This window comes from Lagenorhynchus albirostris, chromosome 5 (genome assembly GCF_949774975.1).
Source record: "Lagenorhynchus albirostris chromosome 5, mLagAlb1.1, whole genome shotgun sequence".
Lineage (NCBI taxonomy): Eukaryota > Metazoa > Chordata > Mammalia > Artiodactyla > Delphinidae > Lagenorhynchus > Lagenorhynchus albirostris.
Genome location: NC_083099.1, coordinates 17,887,283 through 17,907,199, shown reverse-complemented (window position 1 = coordinate 17,907,199; position 19,917 = coordinate 17,887,283). Strand labels below are relative to the sequence as shown.

General features: G+C 42.4%; 1 protein-coding gene across 1 annotated transcript; it reads left to right on the top strand.

Annotated features, from left to right (window-relative positions):
* Positions 1–347: 347 nt before the first annotated feature.
* TM4SF4 (transmembrane 4 L six family member 4) lies at positions 348–19,634 on the top strand. The gene is made up of 5 exons (XM_060149134.1): positions 348–521; positions 1,292–1,381; positions 13,415–13,554; positions 18,291–18,480; positions 19,617–19,634. The coding sequence occupies exons 1-5, from the start codon at positions 348–350 to the stop codon at positions 19,632–19,634; spliced, it is 612 nt and encodes a 203-aa protein (XP_060005117.1).
* The last annotated feature ends 283 nt before the right edge of the window (positions 19,635–19,917 follow it).

Genomic DNA, 19,917 nt, shown 5'->3' with positions numbered 1-19,917 from the left:
CAAGGTTGAGTGTCTTGTCTGTGCTGGTGGATTATTAACAGAGGTTATTGGTCTCCATGGCAAAATCGCAATGAACGTAATCTTATTTATGAGGGTGCAGAAAAAAAAAAAAAGACTTCGGGTCAGGGAGAACGTATAAATGTCCATCGCCATCGAGGTTCTGCTATATTTGAGAAGCTGCAGCGACTCCAAGGACACCGTTCACAGGGCGATCTCGCTTCTCAGCTCCAAAGTCTGGATTGATCTGGGGACAATTATTACGCCTCTGCGGCGGATAACTCAGAAGAGAGCCTGTAAAGGAGGCATCGAGGGGGCTCATAGCGAGACCTGCATCCTACCTCCCCGGCATGTGCACTGAGAGGTGTGCCAAGTGCCTGGGCAGCACCCTCATTCCCCTCGCTGTGTCTGGCTTCCTGGCTCACCTCCTGCTGTTTTTCCCTGGAGGAAAAGTGATAGACAACAATGACCACCTTTCTGACGAGGTCTGGTATTTTGGAGGAATATTAGGAAGCGGGGTCTTGGTGAGTAAGGAAGCCTTAAAATCTCGCCGAAGGAGATTTTCGCTCCATCCTTTTAAAATTGGGTACTTACTGAACAGGAAGAGATTTAGTTGCTAACGAAAGCCCAAGCATCGCATGATGAAAAGTCAGCACTTTAATCTTTTCCCTTCCCCGTTGGGACTTGCCAGAGGCATGTGCACTAAGTTGACTAAGTCATGAAATCCCCAAGCTTAGGCGGGCAGCTCCCATGGGTCATTTGACTTCCCTGAACCAAACTGAGAGCCGCATAATATCTTTAACAAGATAATGCTGCGGTGGGTGCCGGGTTGAAGAGGTTGGGGAAGGAGCACGCATTTTCTAGTTAATCGATTGACTAAAACCCACCAAGAGAAGGAGGTGTCTGTGGGTTCCTCTTCCACTCTTGTGCTAATGATTTCTTTACCCCTTGTTTCCAATAGCAGTTGGGGGCCTCTGGTTTAGAGAGAGAGAGAGAGATTCATGTTTCATGCCAACTGAGGACAAGTTTCTTATCCCTATCCTAACCCACCATGTAAATGGAAACTCGGGGTGTCATATCTTGACATCTTGCCTTGGAGCTGCAGTTAGGCCAGATAGAACCTAAAGACTCCATAATACTTGTCTACCCACCAGCCAGGCTCCGTTAGCTCTTGCCGTCCTCTGGCCACCGAGTCCCACGTTGCGGATGTGGTTCCTCATACAGGCAGGCAGGCTCGGGCCCCCCCTTCACATGCCAGACCAGACCCACTCTGAGGTGCTTCTTTTGCTGGTAGATGATCTTCCCTGCGCTGGTGTTCTTGGGCCTGGAGAACAATGACTGCTGCATGTGCTGTGGCAACGAGAGCTGTGGGAAACGCTTTGCGGTGAGTTGGGGGGCGAGGGGGGAGGGGGGAGGCGCAGCCACCAGAACTGCTCCGGGGCGCACTGCCTCCTTGCGCCGGGCGTGGGGATGAGTTACCGGCCCCAGGCAGGACTCTGGGGGCGGCTGGTACAGGGATGAAAGTGGGTTTCTTGCTGATGCAAAATAACAATAATCATAAAAATGTAAAACCCTTCTACTTATAGGGTATAAGTACCATTTAAAATGTTACAAACAGGCAGGGATATCAGAGTTGGAAAATTGCAGTGATGCCATGTAAGGAATGCATGCTCGGAAGGCAGAGATGGGGGCTGTGACTCTCCCTCTGCCACTTCGAAGCCCTGAGACCTTGGGCAAGTCATTTCCCTTCTCTGGCTCTGCATTGCCTCATCTGTAGAGGGGAGCTGGGACAGGATAACAGTTGGTAACCTCCTCTCCCCGATAGTCCCCTAAACTCTCCATCCACACCACTGCCAGCTTCACTGCTTCAGAGGCTCAGCAATTCCCTACCTCTACCTGGATTTTACCTAGGGCCTTCTGTTTCCTTTCTCGTTTCCTGCAGCCATCCATCTTCAGTGGGCAAGCTAGAGAAACTAGGCTTCACCATTCCGAGCTGGAGTGGGAAGAAGGCTGGGAGTGGGGTTGAGTTCCATTTCCGCAACTAGGATTCTCTCTGACGTCTTCTGTTCATCTATAAGATGAGGAAGTTGGACTAGATCAGAATGTCCCAAGTACAGACAAACTCTGCTAGTACACAGATGTGCTCTATCTTTCAATAACATAGAAAGTTAATTTTGATTCTCCTTCAGTCCTCTCGATTCTATCAAGAAAACTCTTATGTTGATGGAAATGTCTTTACTATTTCTAATCCTTTGTAATCTCCCTTTCTACCAAGTCTCCAGCTCCAGGAATGCAAGAAACGTTAACTAGAAATTCAATAATATTTTGTTTTTGTGAGTTAATGATTCTAGTTTTTCATTCATAGAGGTGATATCAATGAATAAAATAGAGAGTTGACTTAAAGAAAAATATTGAGTTCAGGTACATTGATGTGGCAAAAATGAAGAAGGATGAACTGGAATTACTGGCTGGATGATGAGTAAGACCAGCTCCTGCTCTAATTTCCTGAGATTCAATTGTCCATCTAAGAGAACCCCGATGATGAATTACGCACTCTTACCGTAACCTCTTAAAGGGAAAGGTGTAACAATTTGTCCTGAAACAGAATCATCTCTAACATTTCCTTCTCATCACTATTTGTTCAGTCAATTAAAAAATATCTATTGACTACATATGAAGGGCTGAGGCTGGTGCACTGCAAATACAATGATGCTTTTCCATGTGAGATCGAGGATCATTCAAAGAGAATGTTCTCACCTTTTTAACACCATCAAGCATTGGTTATTATAGCAACATTTAAAATCATCATTTACAAAGAGATGTAAAAATCAACCACAATTCATTTGCTACAATTATGTAACATGTGCTATATATAATATTTTACTAGACTTAATTATAAAGGAAAGGAATAAATATGTAACTCATTTTCTCTTTGAAATGTAATCCCACTATACCTTGTGGATTTGGGGGCAATAAATTGGAAACAAGAATTTGAAAAAAATTAGCAATTAAGAAAGTTGGATGAATTGGTTAGAAATCTAACAGCTCATTCCCTGGTGCTGAGTAGAAGTCTGAAGATTAGCCAGTATAAAGCCAGGGTTTTTGTTTGTTTATTTCTTTCGTTTTTAGGTTTATACATAACCAAAGTGAGATGCGGAACAATATTCAAAGTATTGTGCAAAGAGTGATTTTAAATTAGATTTATATGAAGTCCAAGAAGAGGCAGAAAAGGCACATTTTTACAAGCACCGTTGAGTCAATACAATCTGCCCAATTCTAGTTGTCTGATTGGGTTTCCTCACCCCACGGGGGCCATCTGCCCTTGGTGTGGGTTGAGGATGACTCCTCCCGGCCACTGGCTGGCTGTCCACAAGGGGAGTGCCCGTCAAAGGACCAGCTCTGCCAGCTGGAAACAAAGACACAGCCAGGGCTGCCCTGTACCAGGCGCACCACACTCTAGGTGGCCAGCAGAAGGATTTCTTGTTTGGGGTTCATTTGTTTGTCAGCTGCCAACTTTTAAAAGTAGAGAGATCTCACAAAAAATATCTAGATATCTTACTTCTTTTTCGAAAAACAAAAAAGTAACCTGTTACTCCTGGGCCTCCATTTTGACACAAAAACGGCCTGCACTGGGCGTGACTGAGCTCTTCACCCACCCCTAAGGGCCACTGGGTTCATGCCCCTGCTTTAGAGCCAAGTTTCCTTAAGGTTCTGAGGTTCTGGAGCAATCATCAGTTTCTAAAGAAAGGTATTTACAAACATTTTGTCAGACAAAAAGAAAAAAAGCTGCAGCATAATTTGATTGGTACTATAATGCTAAAGGTTTGAATTAGTTTTCCAAAGGCTCACAGCCTTCCCCTCCAGTGTTTAAGGAACACTGGGCTTCTGAGGAATGTGGTGTAAGAAATCCTGTTGGGCAGAAAGGTCTGTGAGGCAGGAACAGACTAGGCCAAGGGCTGCTGAGCTAAATCCTGCGGCTGTCTTCACAGCTTTGCTCTCCATCATTTGTTTCCTGGTCTCTCTCTCTCCTCTCTTCTTTGCTGCATCTTTCTGGAATATTCCCCAGAAGTCAGCTGCATCATTCTCTTCCCTTCTCTTGGGTAGTAAAACCAGGACATATGAATCAATAGTGGAAGCAGGATGTGATGGCTGTAGAGATAAAGCAAGACAGTGAGCTGGGAAAAAAAAAAAATCTTGAGGTCACCTAATTGGTAGTTTCATAGTGAAACTAAAAAATAGAGGCAAACTCTCCTCTGAGGCAGAGCAAGACTGAAACCCAGTCCCAGGGATCTGCAATCTTTTAAATAAATTAGGGTAAATGAGAGTTGAGAAAAGGGAGCCCTGGGGCAAAAGCTATGAGAGGAGGGTGACTTCCAAGGTGGGCTTTGGAACCCCTGGCCTGGGTTTGTAGTTAGGTCTCAACCTCGTTCTCCAAAACTGGAGGTGCCCTAGCTGCTGATCTGTGGTTGGTCAAGGTCTCCTGCCCTCTAATCCTTAAAAAAAGAAAAAAATTTGACATCTCAGGGTCCAATGGGACAGCTGATTAATTTTATCAACGCTTTTGTGTTAAGTATATTCTTTAATAAGAGCCTTTAGAAGACCTTGACATTGACTCAGAAGAGTGTCTCTAATAATGGGCCTGATAAAGGAGATATTTAGGGGTAGGCTGGCATTTCAGCATTCTGAAAGTATATCAGGCCGATAAAGCCCCCCCCCGCCCCCCAACCCATAGGCAAGGTCAGATGATTGACAGACCTGTTCTGAAGGATGATCTTGGATAGTTCATAAATCAGTCTATTCACTGTAGAGTCAGCACTTCTCCCCATGACCAGCTTGGCTCACCAGTGCCCCTTAGGGATGCCTTCTGTGTAAGTACTTCTGCCGTCAGTACTTCCTGAGGCCAAGAGCACAGCCGCCTCTGCATTCCTTGGAAGGACAGCCCTGTTTGAGGGGGATGTAAGAAGACACTTCTTTTGAAATAACAGATTATCTTAAAAGGAGAAATAACGTATGAAACCCTATTTCTTCAGTAAATGTTTTCTTTGCTTCAAAATCCTCTGCTGTAAAATGGACTGTGGCAGTTGCTACCTTTCGTAAGGACATTGCAAGAATGGGGGAAGAGGTTGCAAGCCTTAGCGTGCAGGGCAGGGGAGAGTAGTACCAAGTGCCTGGGGGTACTGAGGGCACATAGGTCCTCGATAAATGCTTGTTGGATGAATGAAGTAAATGAACGCTCTGGGAGGATTTCAGGTGATTTCCGTACTTGATCAGGCTCAATTCTCACAATAGCCCCTAATGAGTTAGGCATTAAACTTCTCGTTGTATAAATAAGGAAACTGAAGCTCTTGCAAGTTGAGTTTCCGACCACCACACCTGCGACGCCCCTGTCTGTCTTCCAGGCTTTCCAAGGCTGAGGCAGAAAATACAGGAGGACATTCACGTTTAAGCGAGAAAACACTTCAAGTAACATCTATGTACCTCTTAGAAAACTTGCTGAGAGGAACCTTCATGCCCACCAGAGATGTTCCCCCAACATGTTGCCACTGCCCAAGCCTCAAAATACCATGTCTCCGAACCACCCACCCTTCCCCACTTCTCAGCCCCCCGCCCCTCCTCCATTTGCTTCAGCTGACATAGTACACACCACGGACCAGGGCAGAGCTGGGATATCATCCCACATGGTCCGCCTCCAGAGCCCGGTAGAGGGGGAGGCCTTAAAGCTGACACATGGTGAATTTGGGAGCATCTTCTTCCATTTCAACGGAAGTATTTACAGCATATACATTAACACATATTTCTTTAGAAATACAAACTGAACATGAGCGCTGAGCAACCATAAGACAGTCAGCCTGTCTACTTTTATTTTTCTCCCCAGAGCTATACTCTCTGTATTTCTGGAAAGTTAAAGTATGTGAGGCTATGATTATTAAAACATTATAATATAACAATGACACTTATCAAGTGCTTGTTAATGTCATGGGAAATGATCCAAATCTTGGAAATAGGCGAAAGAGATTTCTGGGTATCCCCACAGTGAAGTACCAGGCATTACCTACCCCACCTGGGGGTTATCTGATTTGCGAGACAATGTGTACATTTGATTCCCTATTTCCTATTTTTGATTAGTTATCTTACATATTATGATCTCTGGGAGACGGGTAGTTATTATCGAGGCTTATTTTACAGAAGAAGAAATGGAGATCTTAGAAAGATGACCTTCTCAAATTCATGAGGGAGGAACCAGGACTCAAACCCAGATCTGTCTGCCTGTATCCCACGTCCTTGACCACTACACTACACAGTAGTGTCTCCCTTTACTATTTATTCATTTAGAATAGGGAAAACATGCCCACAGTACAAAAACTACCACAGAAGCCACACATTCCTGACTTCAAAGTCTGGCAACGCCCTTCCCCAGAGGTTACCAGTGTTTCCAATTATTGTGTCTCCTTCCAGAAATATTCCAGGCCTTTTGCCTGTTTAGTTTAAAAAACACCAACTTGAAGCATCTGCTCCCTGACATATTCAACTTGATTTCAATAACTTCTCTTTTAACATGAAAAGTTTTGTATCATGAAACCCATGATAAATGGAATGTACTTCATCTCATTTTAAGATTGATAATAGCTCAGAGTAGTAAATTTAGCAATTTTTTAAAGACTTTTGAACACGAAATGACTTAAAACAAAGTGACATAAAGTGTACCTTGCTTCATGTAGGTCATCCATTCTGGAAAAGTTATGAAAAATTATTTAGAGTATTTTTTTTTATTTCAAGTTGAGATATTTCAAATGTGAATACAAAAACAAAACATACTACCTGTAGCTTTATGAAATTGTAACCTGATGCCATATTTTCTTCAGAAAGTTTTGTAAAGAACTAAAACCTTATTGCTTCAATTGAGGGTCACTGTCTTGCCCTCCTCTGTTATACATCCCTCCCTCCTGCGAGTAACCGTAATCAGGGAATCAGTACAGCCCATATCCATCCATTTTTTTTAACTTTTACTACCAAAAATCAATCTTCCACATGTTCTAGACTGTACTGTCCAATACAGGAGCCACTATCCACATGTGGCTATTGAGCGTATGAAATGTGGCCAATCAAAATTGAGATGTACTAATTTCGTTCTTTTACATGTAGCTAGAGGCAGGACGGGAATAAAGGTGCAGACCTACTAGAGAATGGACTTGAGGATATGGGGAGGGGGAAGGGTAAGCTGGGACAAAGTGAGAGAGTGGCATGGACATACGTACACTACCAAACGTAAGGTAGATAGCTAGTGGGAAGCAGCCGCATAGCATAGGGAGATCAGCCCGGTGCTTTGTGACCACCTAGAGGGGTGGGATAGGGAAGGTGGGAGGGAGACGCAAGAGGGAGATGTGGGGATATATGTGTGTGTGTGGCTGATCCACTATGTTGTAAAGCAGAAACTAGCACACCATTGTGAAGCAATTATACTGCTATAAAGATGTTATAAATAAATAAATATAAATAAATTTTTAAAAAAAAATTGAGATGTACCTGGGACTTCCCTCGCGGTCCAGTGGTTAAGACTCTGTGCTTCCACTGCAGGGGGCGTGGGTTCAATCTCTGGTCGGGGAACTAAGATCCTGCATGCTGCGAGGCTTGGCCACAGAAAAAAAAAGAAAAATTGAGATGTACCATAAGTATAAAACACATACCAGATTTCAAAGAACTGGTAAAAAGAAGAATGTAAAATATCTCATTAGTAGTTTTTATATTGATGACCTGTTGAAATGATAATATGTTGGATATGCTGAGTTAAAGGAAATATATTATCAAAATTAATCTCATTTTTTTAAACCTTTTAAGAAGTGTCACTAGAAAATTTTAAATTATGTATGTGGCTCGCATTATGTTTCAGTTGGACAGTGTTGGGATAGAGGTGCTTACGAGGGGGACTCTTCGATCAAGGGGAAAATTATCTCATTGCTATTTTATATTAACTTGGTTTTTCATTTACTCAGACTTGCCTAAAATGAGGACTGTTTGCCTCTGTACTCACTTTTGTGTCTGTAAACATTTGCCTGCGACACGTTCCAGGAATGATATCTAAAATCCTCCACTCATCTCACACAGCGGGAATAGCACAAGACAGATTTCTCCTCTCATTACCAGCCAGTGGATGATGAAATCCGGAGTTGCTTTAGTCAAAGGGGCCATCTGGAACCACCCACCCCTTTCTTCTGTTTGCCACCAGAAACCGAGGCCAGGGAGGCGGGGGCCTGGGTGACTGAGGAGGCCGGAACCCTGGTTTCCGCAGACTTCCAAACTGCCTTCCTGGAAAAGTGATCTTTCTTTTCTATGACAGCAATTTTAGATACTCTTCCATTCTTAATAATCAATAGTTTCATGATTCCTGACTAATAATTAGAACTCAAGATCAGAAGGTCAAATGAGCAAAAAGATATTTTTTTTCTTATCTGTCGTTTTATTTCTGTGAGAGAACCAATGTCATTCACAGAGAAATTTGCAAATAATAGAATATCTGGCGCTAGTGGCAGTGTGTTTTCTGTGTGTGTGTGTATTTGAAGAGGTGGTAGGTACAGGATACTAGACTGGGAGGGAGACCCAGTTCTTTTTTTTTGTTTTTTGTTTTTTTGAAGTATAGTTGCTGTACAATATTATATGTTACAGGTGTACCATATAGTGATTCACAATTTTTAAAGGTTATACTCCATTTATAGTTACTATAAAATTTTGGCTATATTCTCCGTGTTGTCCAATATATCCTTGTAGCATGTTTTATACCTAATAGTTTGTATGTCTTATCCTCCAACCCTATGCTGCCCCTTCCCCTGAGACCCCAGTTCTTTTTTTTTTTTTTTTTTTTTTTACGGTACACGGGCCTCTCACTATTGTGGCCTACCCCGTTGCGGAGCACAGGCTCTGGACACGTAGGCTCAGCGGCCATGGCTCACGGGCCCAGCCGCCCCGCAGCATGTGGGATCCTCCTGGACCGGGGCACGAACCCGTGTCCCCTGCATTGGCAAGCGGACTCTCAACCACTGCGCCACCAGGGAAGCCCAGACCCCAGTTCTTAATCTAGCTCAGCCACCTTCTAGATGTGTGCTTTGAGAAGGTCACAAAAGCATGGGCTTTGGAAACAAGTGGCCATGGACTGATCCTACTCCCACCACTTTACTCTTTGTTTGACTTAGAGCAATTATCTTAATTTCTAGTAGTCTCAGTTTCCTGTCTGGAAAATGTAGATAATCACACCCACCTCACAGATTTGTTGAGAAGATTAAATGAGATAATACGTCTAAGGCTGTCACAGAATGAAGCTCTTTGCATTATCTAGAAAGTGAGATGATTGCACTAGAAGGTTTTTGAGATTGTCATTTTTGTGAAAACATAATTATAAGAATATTTAACCATTTATTTAGTGGAAATTCTGGCTTTTGAACACTTTTAAGCAATTTTAAGATGAGAGACCCTTCCTTCACAGAATCTTCTTTTTTAATTGAGACAATCCAATCCATCCCAAGGACCACATGTCAAAAATGTTTCCAGACCACTCAGAGCCTCACTCTGAAAGGACAAGAGGTAAAACATTAGGAAAAACTGACCTGAGCATAAGCTTTCAATTGCTCTACTGGAACGTTCTAGCCATTCCTAGATTAACACCAGCTGTGTCTAACTAAACAGCAAGTTGATTGGAGCATGGAGGTTGCTCAGAGACAGAGAAGTAGCTAGATAAGCTCTCGTTAAATTGGAGCAGCATCTCCCAAAGTGTGTCGTCGCAAGGGTTCAAGGGAAGAAGTTATAGGCTCCTATGAGATCAGAAAACTCTGCAAATTACAATATATACCCAAATATAGGTGAAACTTTGTATAAAACCACCTCTTATTTTCCCAGAAAGCAGTTTCAAAAAAAGTTATTTGACTAACGTGAATATATACATAAACGTTCTGTGATATATGCATATTTTAAAGTACATGTATAAAATAATTTTAATATATTGATTTTGAAATATTACTTCTTTCCTCTCATTTATTTTTAAATGTTTTCATGTTTTTTGACCTTAATGTCTTTGCTCCCACTAAAGACAACACTGGAGCCATCAAAAGTTTCCCACAGCACATCTTTTTTTTCCATTTAATGACATTTTTGTATCCATGTATGATGCTGTCAGCGGAAATTTCACTCAGTCATAACTATCAATTCAGATAAGACGAAGACAGTATTCAGACATCCCTCTTGCAAGTGTATATTAATGATCCCCACAATTGTAAACACTAAACATACTTATATTAGAATGCCCTTTAAAAGGCTTGTTAACTATAATATCTGGAACTAGGAATTGTGAGGTCAACTTTCCTAGAATAGTTAGCAAATCTGTGTTAAGAAGGAAATGTTTAAATAATTCTGTCATCCAACAGTAATTGGGTTGTTTCTGACTAATGTCTTTCCCACACAATACTTGTTTGTTCAGATTTGAGGAAATGTCCTATTATCTGATGGATGAAATAAGGGCACAGCTCTAAAGCAGGTCCCTCACTTCTGAGGGATAATTTGAGAGCTAATAATTTTCCTTACATTCCAGTATACATAGTATATCCCCTCCTTGGAGCTCCATACATATTAGCATATCACAAAGATTCTTAGGAATGAAACCTATTTAACTTTATACAATTCAACAATTTCCAAAATTATTCAACAAGACATCCTTTGGAAAAGAGATTGCCTGTTCTAACATGATAAAATGACCCAAATTTTAATTTACTTCTGACCTAGATTATATTCACAATGTTCTTGATGGTGGGAATGGGTTTAGGATACCCTAGGCATAAAAATTAAGAGGAAAAATCTAAATAATGAGTATATGAACTTTAGTCATTGAAAATATCCAATAAGTAGTTATCCAGTGCCTTTGATAAGCTGGGGAGGGAAAAAAAAAAAAACTGTTGGTGGTAGGGCTGGAGCAATGTCCTAACTATCTTCAAATAACCCACTGTCCATGGCTTCAAGGAGTTTGTCCTCTGGCTGGGGAAGACAGACATAAACAGCTATGCAGTAATGTGTTATATATACTGTGCTATGATGGGAGTTGATACAATCTAGAGCCCTGGAGGTGGGAGATATGGATGCTGAAAACTTGGTCTCTGTTCACCAGTGCCAAATTGAATCTCTGAGACAGAGTTTTGTGTGAAGTAGAAAAGAATAGCTTTATTGCTTTGCCTGGCAAAGGGGAACACAGCAGGCTCATGCCCTGAAAAACTGTGTCCCAACCCAGGAGGATTTGGTGAGGAGTTTTATAGCAATGGTTCAAGGGCAGCTTTGCTGATAAGGATCAGGGTGTATGCAGGGCCTGAACTTCTTTAATCTGATCTCGAGTGGTGTCCTGATGAGGTTCTCAAGGTTATCAAACTGTGACATTCTCTGGAATGAAGAAAGCTAACATCTTCCGTTTGTTGAGGGTTTTAGTTCTATAAAGAGCTCAAAGATATTATTATGTGTATCCCTTGAGATGGAACCAGGACCTTGCCCCAAGGCTGAATTATTGTTTCTTGGCTATTCCTCCCTTGTCTCTGCATCCTCTCCATTCCCTGATTAGCAACTGTTCAAATCTGCACTTTGGGATTCTGGGAAGGTTATGGAGGCTTGAGTCTGTTCCCTACAAATAAGAAACAGGGACATGGAAAGGCTTCCAGGCCCAGGAACTCCACAGGGTCTTGTTCTCTTTCAATATGAAGAAGGGAATGGTCAGTTCTACTTGGGAAGTCAGACACGGTGCATGGAGCCAGAGCTCAGTCTTGGAAAGTTGCATCAAAAATACATTTATAGGGACTTCCCTGGTGGCGCAGTGGTTAAGAATCTGCCTGCCAATGCAGGGGACACGGGTTTGAGCCCTGGTCCGGGAAGATCCCACATGCCACGGAGCAACTAAGCCCATGTGCCACAACTACTGAGCCTGCGTGCCACAACTACTGAAGTCCATGTGCCTAGAGCCCGTGCTCGACAACAAAGAGAAGCCACCACAACGAGAAGCCCGTGCACCTCAACGAAGAGTAGCCCCTGCTGGCTGCAACTAGAGAGAAAGCGCGCACACAGCAACGAGGACCCAACGTAGCCCAAAATAAATAGATAAATAAATTTTCAAAAAAAAATACATTTATATATGATATGACATATGATATGAATATGAACCCCAGCTAAATAGATTACACAGATTCCAGTTGCCCAGGCACAGTTAGATCCTCTCTACACTCTAACCCCACCCTCAAACCCTCAAATATATACTGTAAAAAGATTGATAGTAATACAGGGAAGGGGAAAGAGGAAGTATCTGACATTTAACTTGGGTTATCACATCTAACTTAGGTAGGCTTTATCATGTCCATTTTATAGATGAGAAACTGAGAGCCAGTCATCACACAGAGAAAAGTAGCAAAACTGAGATTTGAGACTGGGTTCTGCTGACTTTTAAACTCTTGTACTTTGCACTACACCTTCATGTCCCAAAGCAATAGAGGTGATCATTTTCCACCTCTATTTACAGAATTATTAATGTTTCCACATTACTCTCTAATTACTGTTTAGAATGGACATTGCCTCTCTAGGCCCCTTTTTTTTTTTTTCTCATCTCTAAGAGGGATTTAGCCTGGATAGGCTCCAGGATTGTTTCTGCCTTTTATATTCTATATTCTGTCTTGATTTTATAATTTAAAACAAAGATGTAGTACAATCTATTTTTCACTAACTAATCTGTCATATAAAAATATTTAAAAGAACTGGAATCGTTGGGCTTGTGTAACCCAAAGAAGAGAAAATTAACAGAGGGTGGAAGGGGTGGAGAGATGTCATATAGGAAATATTTTTGTGTAAGATATAAAATATCTTCAGATATTTTAAATGTTGCTACCACATGGAAGAGAGGTTGGACTTAATCTTTTTGAACTCAAGGAATGTAACTAGGACCGATGAGGAGAAATTCTAGACTTCTACCCTTTCTCATAAGCAGAACCTTCCTGCCACATGAGGTCCCACTGTGACCTAGCCTCAGTGAGATGATTGGACCACAGAACTGAAGATCACTTCCCATTCTAAGATTCTTTGATTCTGTAATAGATGGGTCTTCCGTATTAGGCCTGTGAAGGACAATTTGTTCTTAGCAAGGTTAAAAATCCTGGTTCAAAGGCATCAAACCATAACTAGCACTTGGGTCATCAATGAATAGGTGAAAAAGATGGGGATGGGGTTGGAGAAAGGGACATGAGACACCAAAATTCATTCTAGGAGACTCCACAGGCCCCATTTCCAGTAAAAACTGGCTGCATACCCCGTAACTTCCCCATATCCACCATGCTCACTAACAGGCCAGTTAGGTGTGCTGTGTGTAATCTCTGGACACCTTAAGAACCTGGCGGTCTCTCTCCTTCTCTTTCAGATGTTCACCTCCACAATATTTGCTGTGGTTGGAGTCTTGGGTGCCGGATACTCATTTATCATCTCAGCTGTCTCAATCAACAAGGGTCCAAAATGCCTCATGGTCAATAATAGCACGTGGGGCTACCCCTTCCTGGACGGGTAAGGTACACCCTTCAATGCTCACATGTCACCATTTGGGGCACCAGCAGGTAAAGGCCCATGGGGGACACCGTTCAAGGTCCGCCATCTTCAGTTTACAAGTCGCAGGCATGTTGCTCCTTTGAGGCAGAGCTGGAGTTGTGGGGTGAAGTTACACAAGATCTCACCTCTAGGTGCTCTTTTGACAGACACCAGGAGAAATAACGGAAGAGGGCACGTCAGTTGGCCTGAGGGAAGGAGGTTGGTGGCGTCACCTCTTGCATTCAGACATTTATTAGCGGGCTTCCCTGGTGGCGCAGTGGTTGAGAATCTGCCTGCCAATGCAGGGGACACGGGTTCGAGCCCTGGTCTGAGAGGATCCCACATGCTGCGGAGCAACTAGACCCGTGAGCCACAACTACTGAGCCTGCGCGTCTGGAGCCTGTGTTCCGCAACAAGAGAGGCCGCGATAGTGAGAGGCCCACGTACCGCGATGAAGAGTGGTCCCCGCTTGCCACAACTAGAGAAAGCCCTCACACAGAAACGAAGACCCAACACAGCAAAAATTAATTAATTAATTAATAAACTCCTACCCCCAACATCTTCTTTAAAAAAAAAATTATTAGCATCAACATGAGGCAACTAATAATATTAATAAACAGGGAGCAGTGCCTTCCATTGAAAATCTTATAATAGAAAACGAGAATGACTACTCATTAAGCTCAAAGGCTTCCACTAATACCCCAAATGATGGATAACTAAACAATCTCTTAAGGTGCAGATTTATGGAAAACGACCTTGAAAACACTGCAGGTTCTTCATGAGAGTTATTGTTAATAGAACTCATTAAAGTAACACTTAATATTTTCACAGTACTTTGTAGTTTAGAAAGAACTTTTTTAAAAATAAATTTATAATTTAATCTCCACAACAATGTCAAGAGGTAGTAACTCCCCACTGAGGCAGAATGAATAAGTGTGATGTGCTCCAAGTCTCACAATTAGTGGGCAGCAGAGACAGGGAGCAAACTCTCGTCTTCTAACTTCGAGTATTATTAGTATTTTTATATTACACATCCCTCTGCCCCTAGACCGCACTGCTCAAGGCAGTGGACAGTTGCCATACGTGTGTACTTAAATTCACGTAAATGAAATAAAGTTTAAAATTCCTCAATCACACTAGCCATATTTCAAGCACTCAGTAGCTGCACACGGCTATTAGGGACTATATATATACATATATATATATATATATATATTTGTGTGTGTGTGTGCGGTACGCGGGCCTCTCACTGTTGTGGCCTCTCCCGTTGCGGAGCACATGGGCCATGGCTCATGGCCCCAGCCGCTCTGCGGCATGTGGGATCCTCCCGGACCGGGGCAAGAACCTGTGTCCCCTGCATCGGCAGGCGGACTCTCAACCACTGCGCCACCAGGGAAGCCCCTCAGCTTTTTTTTTTTTTTACACTTTCTAAATAATGTCTTTTTTTAAGCAGTACATTTCTTGTAATTGAAGTATAGTTGATGTACAATATTACATAAGTTACAGGTATACAATGTAGTGCTTCACAATTTTTAACAGTTAAACTCCATTTATAGTTATTATAAAATATTGGCTGTATTCCCCGTGTTGTCCAATATATCCTGTAGCTTATTTTATACCTAATTGTTTGTACCTCTTAATCCCCTCCCCCATGTTGCCCCTCCCCCCTCAACTTCTTAATCTGTGTATATGTTCATTCATTCATGAGTATTTCCTGGGGCATTGTTCAAGAAAACTAGCACCTCCTCGTAGGATTGGGAGGGATGATGGAACGCAGCTAGCCCAGCGCCCAGAACACGGGCAGGACCCCGTACATGAAAGCTGCTCATTTACTGAACACTCCCTGTGCTGGAACTGGGGACAGAGATGGGGACATGGTCTCCACCCTTGTGGATGTATAGTCACAAAGAGAAGACAGACAAATGGACAGATGCGGACAGCTCAGGGTCCTGGGCACTGTGTACCAGAAGGAACCAGAGGGCTGGGAAGCACAGAAGGGGTACCACAGCCAGCTGAGGGCAGGAACATCAAGGGGTCTGTCTCAGAGGAGGAGGTGGCGCCCGAGTTCCCCAGACAAAGCCCTCGGGCTCCCCTGCTCCTTCCTTCAGCTACCTTTGCTGCTGGCAAGAAGTGAGTTGTATCCATGTATCCATGTATCCATGAAATCCATGGTGTTCTACTCTGAGTGATGGAATTACTGCATCTCAGGTGGGACGGCCCTTCACAATGATGAGATTCAGTGGGTTTAAACTCCTCATGTCACAGAATGTGGAAGCATGGTTTAGCCTCCAGATCCATGAAAAAATTAGGGCCCTCTCACCTGGGGTTGGAGGGTTGGACGCAGCAATCATTTCCTGAGATCTGAGACTCTCAGAACCTGAGAGTTTGGGGGGAAAGAAGAAGGGCCTGTGGAACAGCTATCCGTGAGGGTTTGTAAGGGGTGAGGCAGCAGCTGGAGTGAAACTGAGAGGATTTCTCCATCCAAACTCAATCCTTGTTTCCAAATTCCCCCGTGAGCGGTTCAACAATATCACCACCAGGGGGTGGTGTCGTCCCACCGCTGGACAAACTCTTCAGCCGAGGGTCCAAACTGGGGACTGCCAATTACTTCACCTTAGGATCTTTTCTTTATAAAATGTGCCTGGAAAATATTGTCTTTTTGTAACCTCTTATAATCACCAAGTTGAAAAATTGTAAAGATAGGAAGGACTACATGGAAAAAAACAGAATGGAAAAATGAGTGTTTTAAAAATAACATAATGGGGGCTTCCCTGGTGGTGCAGTGGTTAAGAATCCGCCTGCCAATCTTCCTGGACACCGGTTGGAGTCCTGGTCCGGGAAGATCCCACATGCCGCAGAGCAACTAAGCCCGTGCACCACAACTACTGAGCCCACGTGCCACAACTACTGAAGCCTGCGCGCCTACAGCCCGTGCTCCACAACAAGAGAAGCCACTGCAGTGAGAAGCCCGCGCACCACAACGAAGAGTAGCCCCCGCTCACCACAACTAGAGGAAGCCCACGCACAGCAATGAAGACCCAACGCAGCCAAAAATAAATTTTAAAAATAATAGTAACATAATGAAAAGAAGTCTTATACAGCCATACATACGTATATTATCTCAGTGAAATTTCACAATTGTGAGGTTGTTCTCAGCCCATTTTATAGATGAAGAAAATGATGTGAAGGCCAGGGGGTGGGGGGTGGTAGGTGACTTGTGTGAGGAATACACAGCCAGTGAGAGGAATGCTTGGATTCAAACCCAGGTCCATCTGAATCCAAAATACCAGCCTTTTTCTTTTAGACCAGACTGCTCAGCTTAAGTAAAATAATAACAATATTAGGGTTTATGGAAAACTTACGATATGCTAGGCACTGTTCTAAGTGCTTTACTAGCGTTAACTCATTCAATCCTTATTTAACCCTATGATTTGATATCGTTATTCCCATCTTACAGAGAGATACACAAGTCACACAGCCAGTGAGCTGCTAGAACCTGTATTCTCATGGGAAGGTGAATGAATGTGATAAACGATGTTTTATTTTTCAATCAAGAGCGAAAGTCTCATTCTTTCCTTTATCCCTTCTGCGCGACTAAACTCTAGGGCATCTTCCATCATTTCAAAGATTTTTCAAAATCTTAATACAGAATGTATCTCAAATAAATGTGTGCTGATGCATTGGAGAAATCATCAGAGACGGATCGTCAAAATGATCTAAAAACAACGAGGTGGAGATGACTTTAGTAGTCAGATGGAGAGTTTCCTCTTGAGGCCTTGAAAGGAGAGAGGACGCGTAAAGGAAGAGGGAGAGACCGATTTGTGGCTTTAAGAACGTGAGAAGGAATATAAAGATGCAGAGATTTTACCCGTTCTACCCTCATTGTTGTCTTAAAGATACCACACTTCACATTTCTCCTTCAAGGCACAATGCCCTTGATACTGCAGTGGACTCCTAATGTATATATTGTATAAATATATTGCAGTTTCTCCTATTTCAAAGTTTTCATAAAATGTGTATTAAGGCAGCAGATTATTTCTTTCTTTTAGTTAATTAACTCTTTTTGCAGGTGGAATCCCTACATCTTCACAAAAATATAGCTGAGTCAGTTCACAATTTGGCTAGAAGTAGGCCTTAAAAGAATCGAGCTCTTCCCTTTAACTATACGACACAACTGTACTTTACATGGCTTCACACGGCCACTAGACGTGACAGATAACTTATCAGAAGTCCAAAAGGTCCCTAAGGACAATAGTAGGATAAAGGCCGTGAACATTTGTGAGATTCTGCTCCTGGAGTGTCTTCATTTTCATTGCCCCTTAATAGATATTAAACTTACCCATCCTCCTGGTCAGCTCACAAAAATCACTCTGTCACTCAGTAGCTGTGTGAGCTGGGGTAAGTCACTTAACCACTCTGTGCCTCAATGTTCTCATTTGTGAAATGGAAGAAAAGAACCATAAAGTTTCTATGAGAAATAAAGGAGTGAATACGTGTTAAATGTTCAGAACGGGGTTTGGCACCTTAGTCTATACTCAATAAAATTGTCAGGTATTGTTTTTAAAAGTGTTGTTATTATGGGATTTTTTTTTTCCCATGGAGCTTATATCTTGGATAGATAGTATTGCAGAGGAAAAATCGTTATGGTGACTTTCTAGCCTAGGGTATTGCACACTTTTTACCAACATCTCCTTTTTTCCTCATGTTCCCGACAGAGATTACCTCAGGGACAGGGACTTATGGAGCCAGTGCGAAAAGCCTGACAACGTGATTCCCTGGCATCTGACCCTCTTCTCCATCCTGCTGATCATAGGGGCGGTTCAGATACTTATCTGTGCCATCCAGGTGATCAACGGGCTCCTGGGGACCCTGTGTGGAGACTATCAGTGCTGTGGCTGCTGTCGGGTGAGTTGGGGTCTTTGTCTTTCCTTCTCGGCACGCAGCTGAGGGAAGTTCTGCTCTCGGTGATGCTAACGTACCCAGGCTGAAGCTGACCAAAGTTTTCAGTCTTACCCCTACTCCATATACATGTAGAAGTTTATGATGATGTTTACATGAAGAGCCCCAGAGGAAGTGGACATCAGTTACAGGCACATATTGTCAGGAATACGCATCACGGTCTGTCCCCAAATGTTTTACTTCCTAAATAGATCTAGAAGTGGGTTAAAGTCGTCAAGTAATATATGGAAGGGTATTTTCTTTCCCTTGGAAAAGATATAGAAGAGAAAACTCATTCTTAAGTGCAAAAAATAAAACAAAATCATTTTGGGATTTACTCTCCAAATAAGACTGTAAATGATCAACAATATGAAAAATAAAAATAAACCTATGGACAGTAGGACAAGGTGATTATTTCAACTACTGAACAAGCCAGATCAGTCAATTATTCATACACATAAAGTTATTTTAAAGCACAGATCGAAGTATGAGGAAAAAAATTAAATAGAACTTGAGAGTTGGGGACTTACCTGCTGGTCCAGTGGTTAAGACTCCGTGCTTCCACTGCAAGGGGCACAGGTTTGATCCCTGGCCAGGGAACTAAGATCCCACATGCCAAGCAGCACAGCAAAAAAAAAAAAAAAAAAAGCATCCAATCCATGTTAATAACAGAAGGCTCAGTACATTGTACTGACTGTTATTTCCTCAAGAGGATGGAAATCCATGTGACAGCATATCTTCAAGGAAAGGAACACAGTCTCTGGGTTTCACCTCCCCAGGTTCTCTATTTATGAAGTCCTGGCTCCTCTACTTATTAACTGTGGCTTCAGATACATCACTTGAGCCCCATATCAAAATTTATTTTAATAATAAAATGATGGAAAATAAAATGAAGCTTCCACACCTATAGCCTAAGCACAAGTTAAGTAACAGATTAAAACTCTGAAACAAAGTCAGAAAAGTACAGAAAACATTCAGTAGGTAACCAATAAGGGGTAGGAGTAATCAGGAATAAGAGGGCTGATGGGGAGGGGAAAGGGACGGGAGGAGAAAGCAAAGAAAAAAAATGATGTTGTAATTAATTAACCTTTTCTACCTTCTAGGGAGATGGACCAGTCTAAACCTCCATGATGAGCTGCCCTAACTTAATGGTGTGTGAGAAGATACATTAAACTTATTCTTCTCTTCTTGGGGTTGCCAATTCCTATCTGCTTCCTAACTGACAAAACTTAGGGAGGCCAGAGTTATTCCTTCTCCTTTCCAACCAGGTCAGCTCACCTTAGAGTTTCATGTTAGTTTCAAATAAAAAATAGTTTGGCCACTTAAGTAATACTTATGAATCTTTCAAATTAGCTTCCTCTTAGAATTGAAGAGCAGGTTCAAAGCAAATATTTCATAATTTTT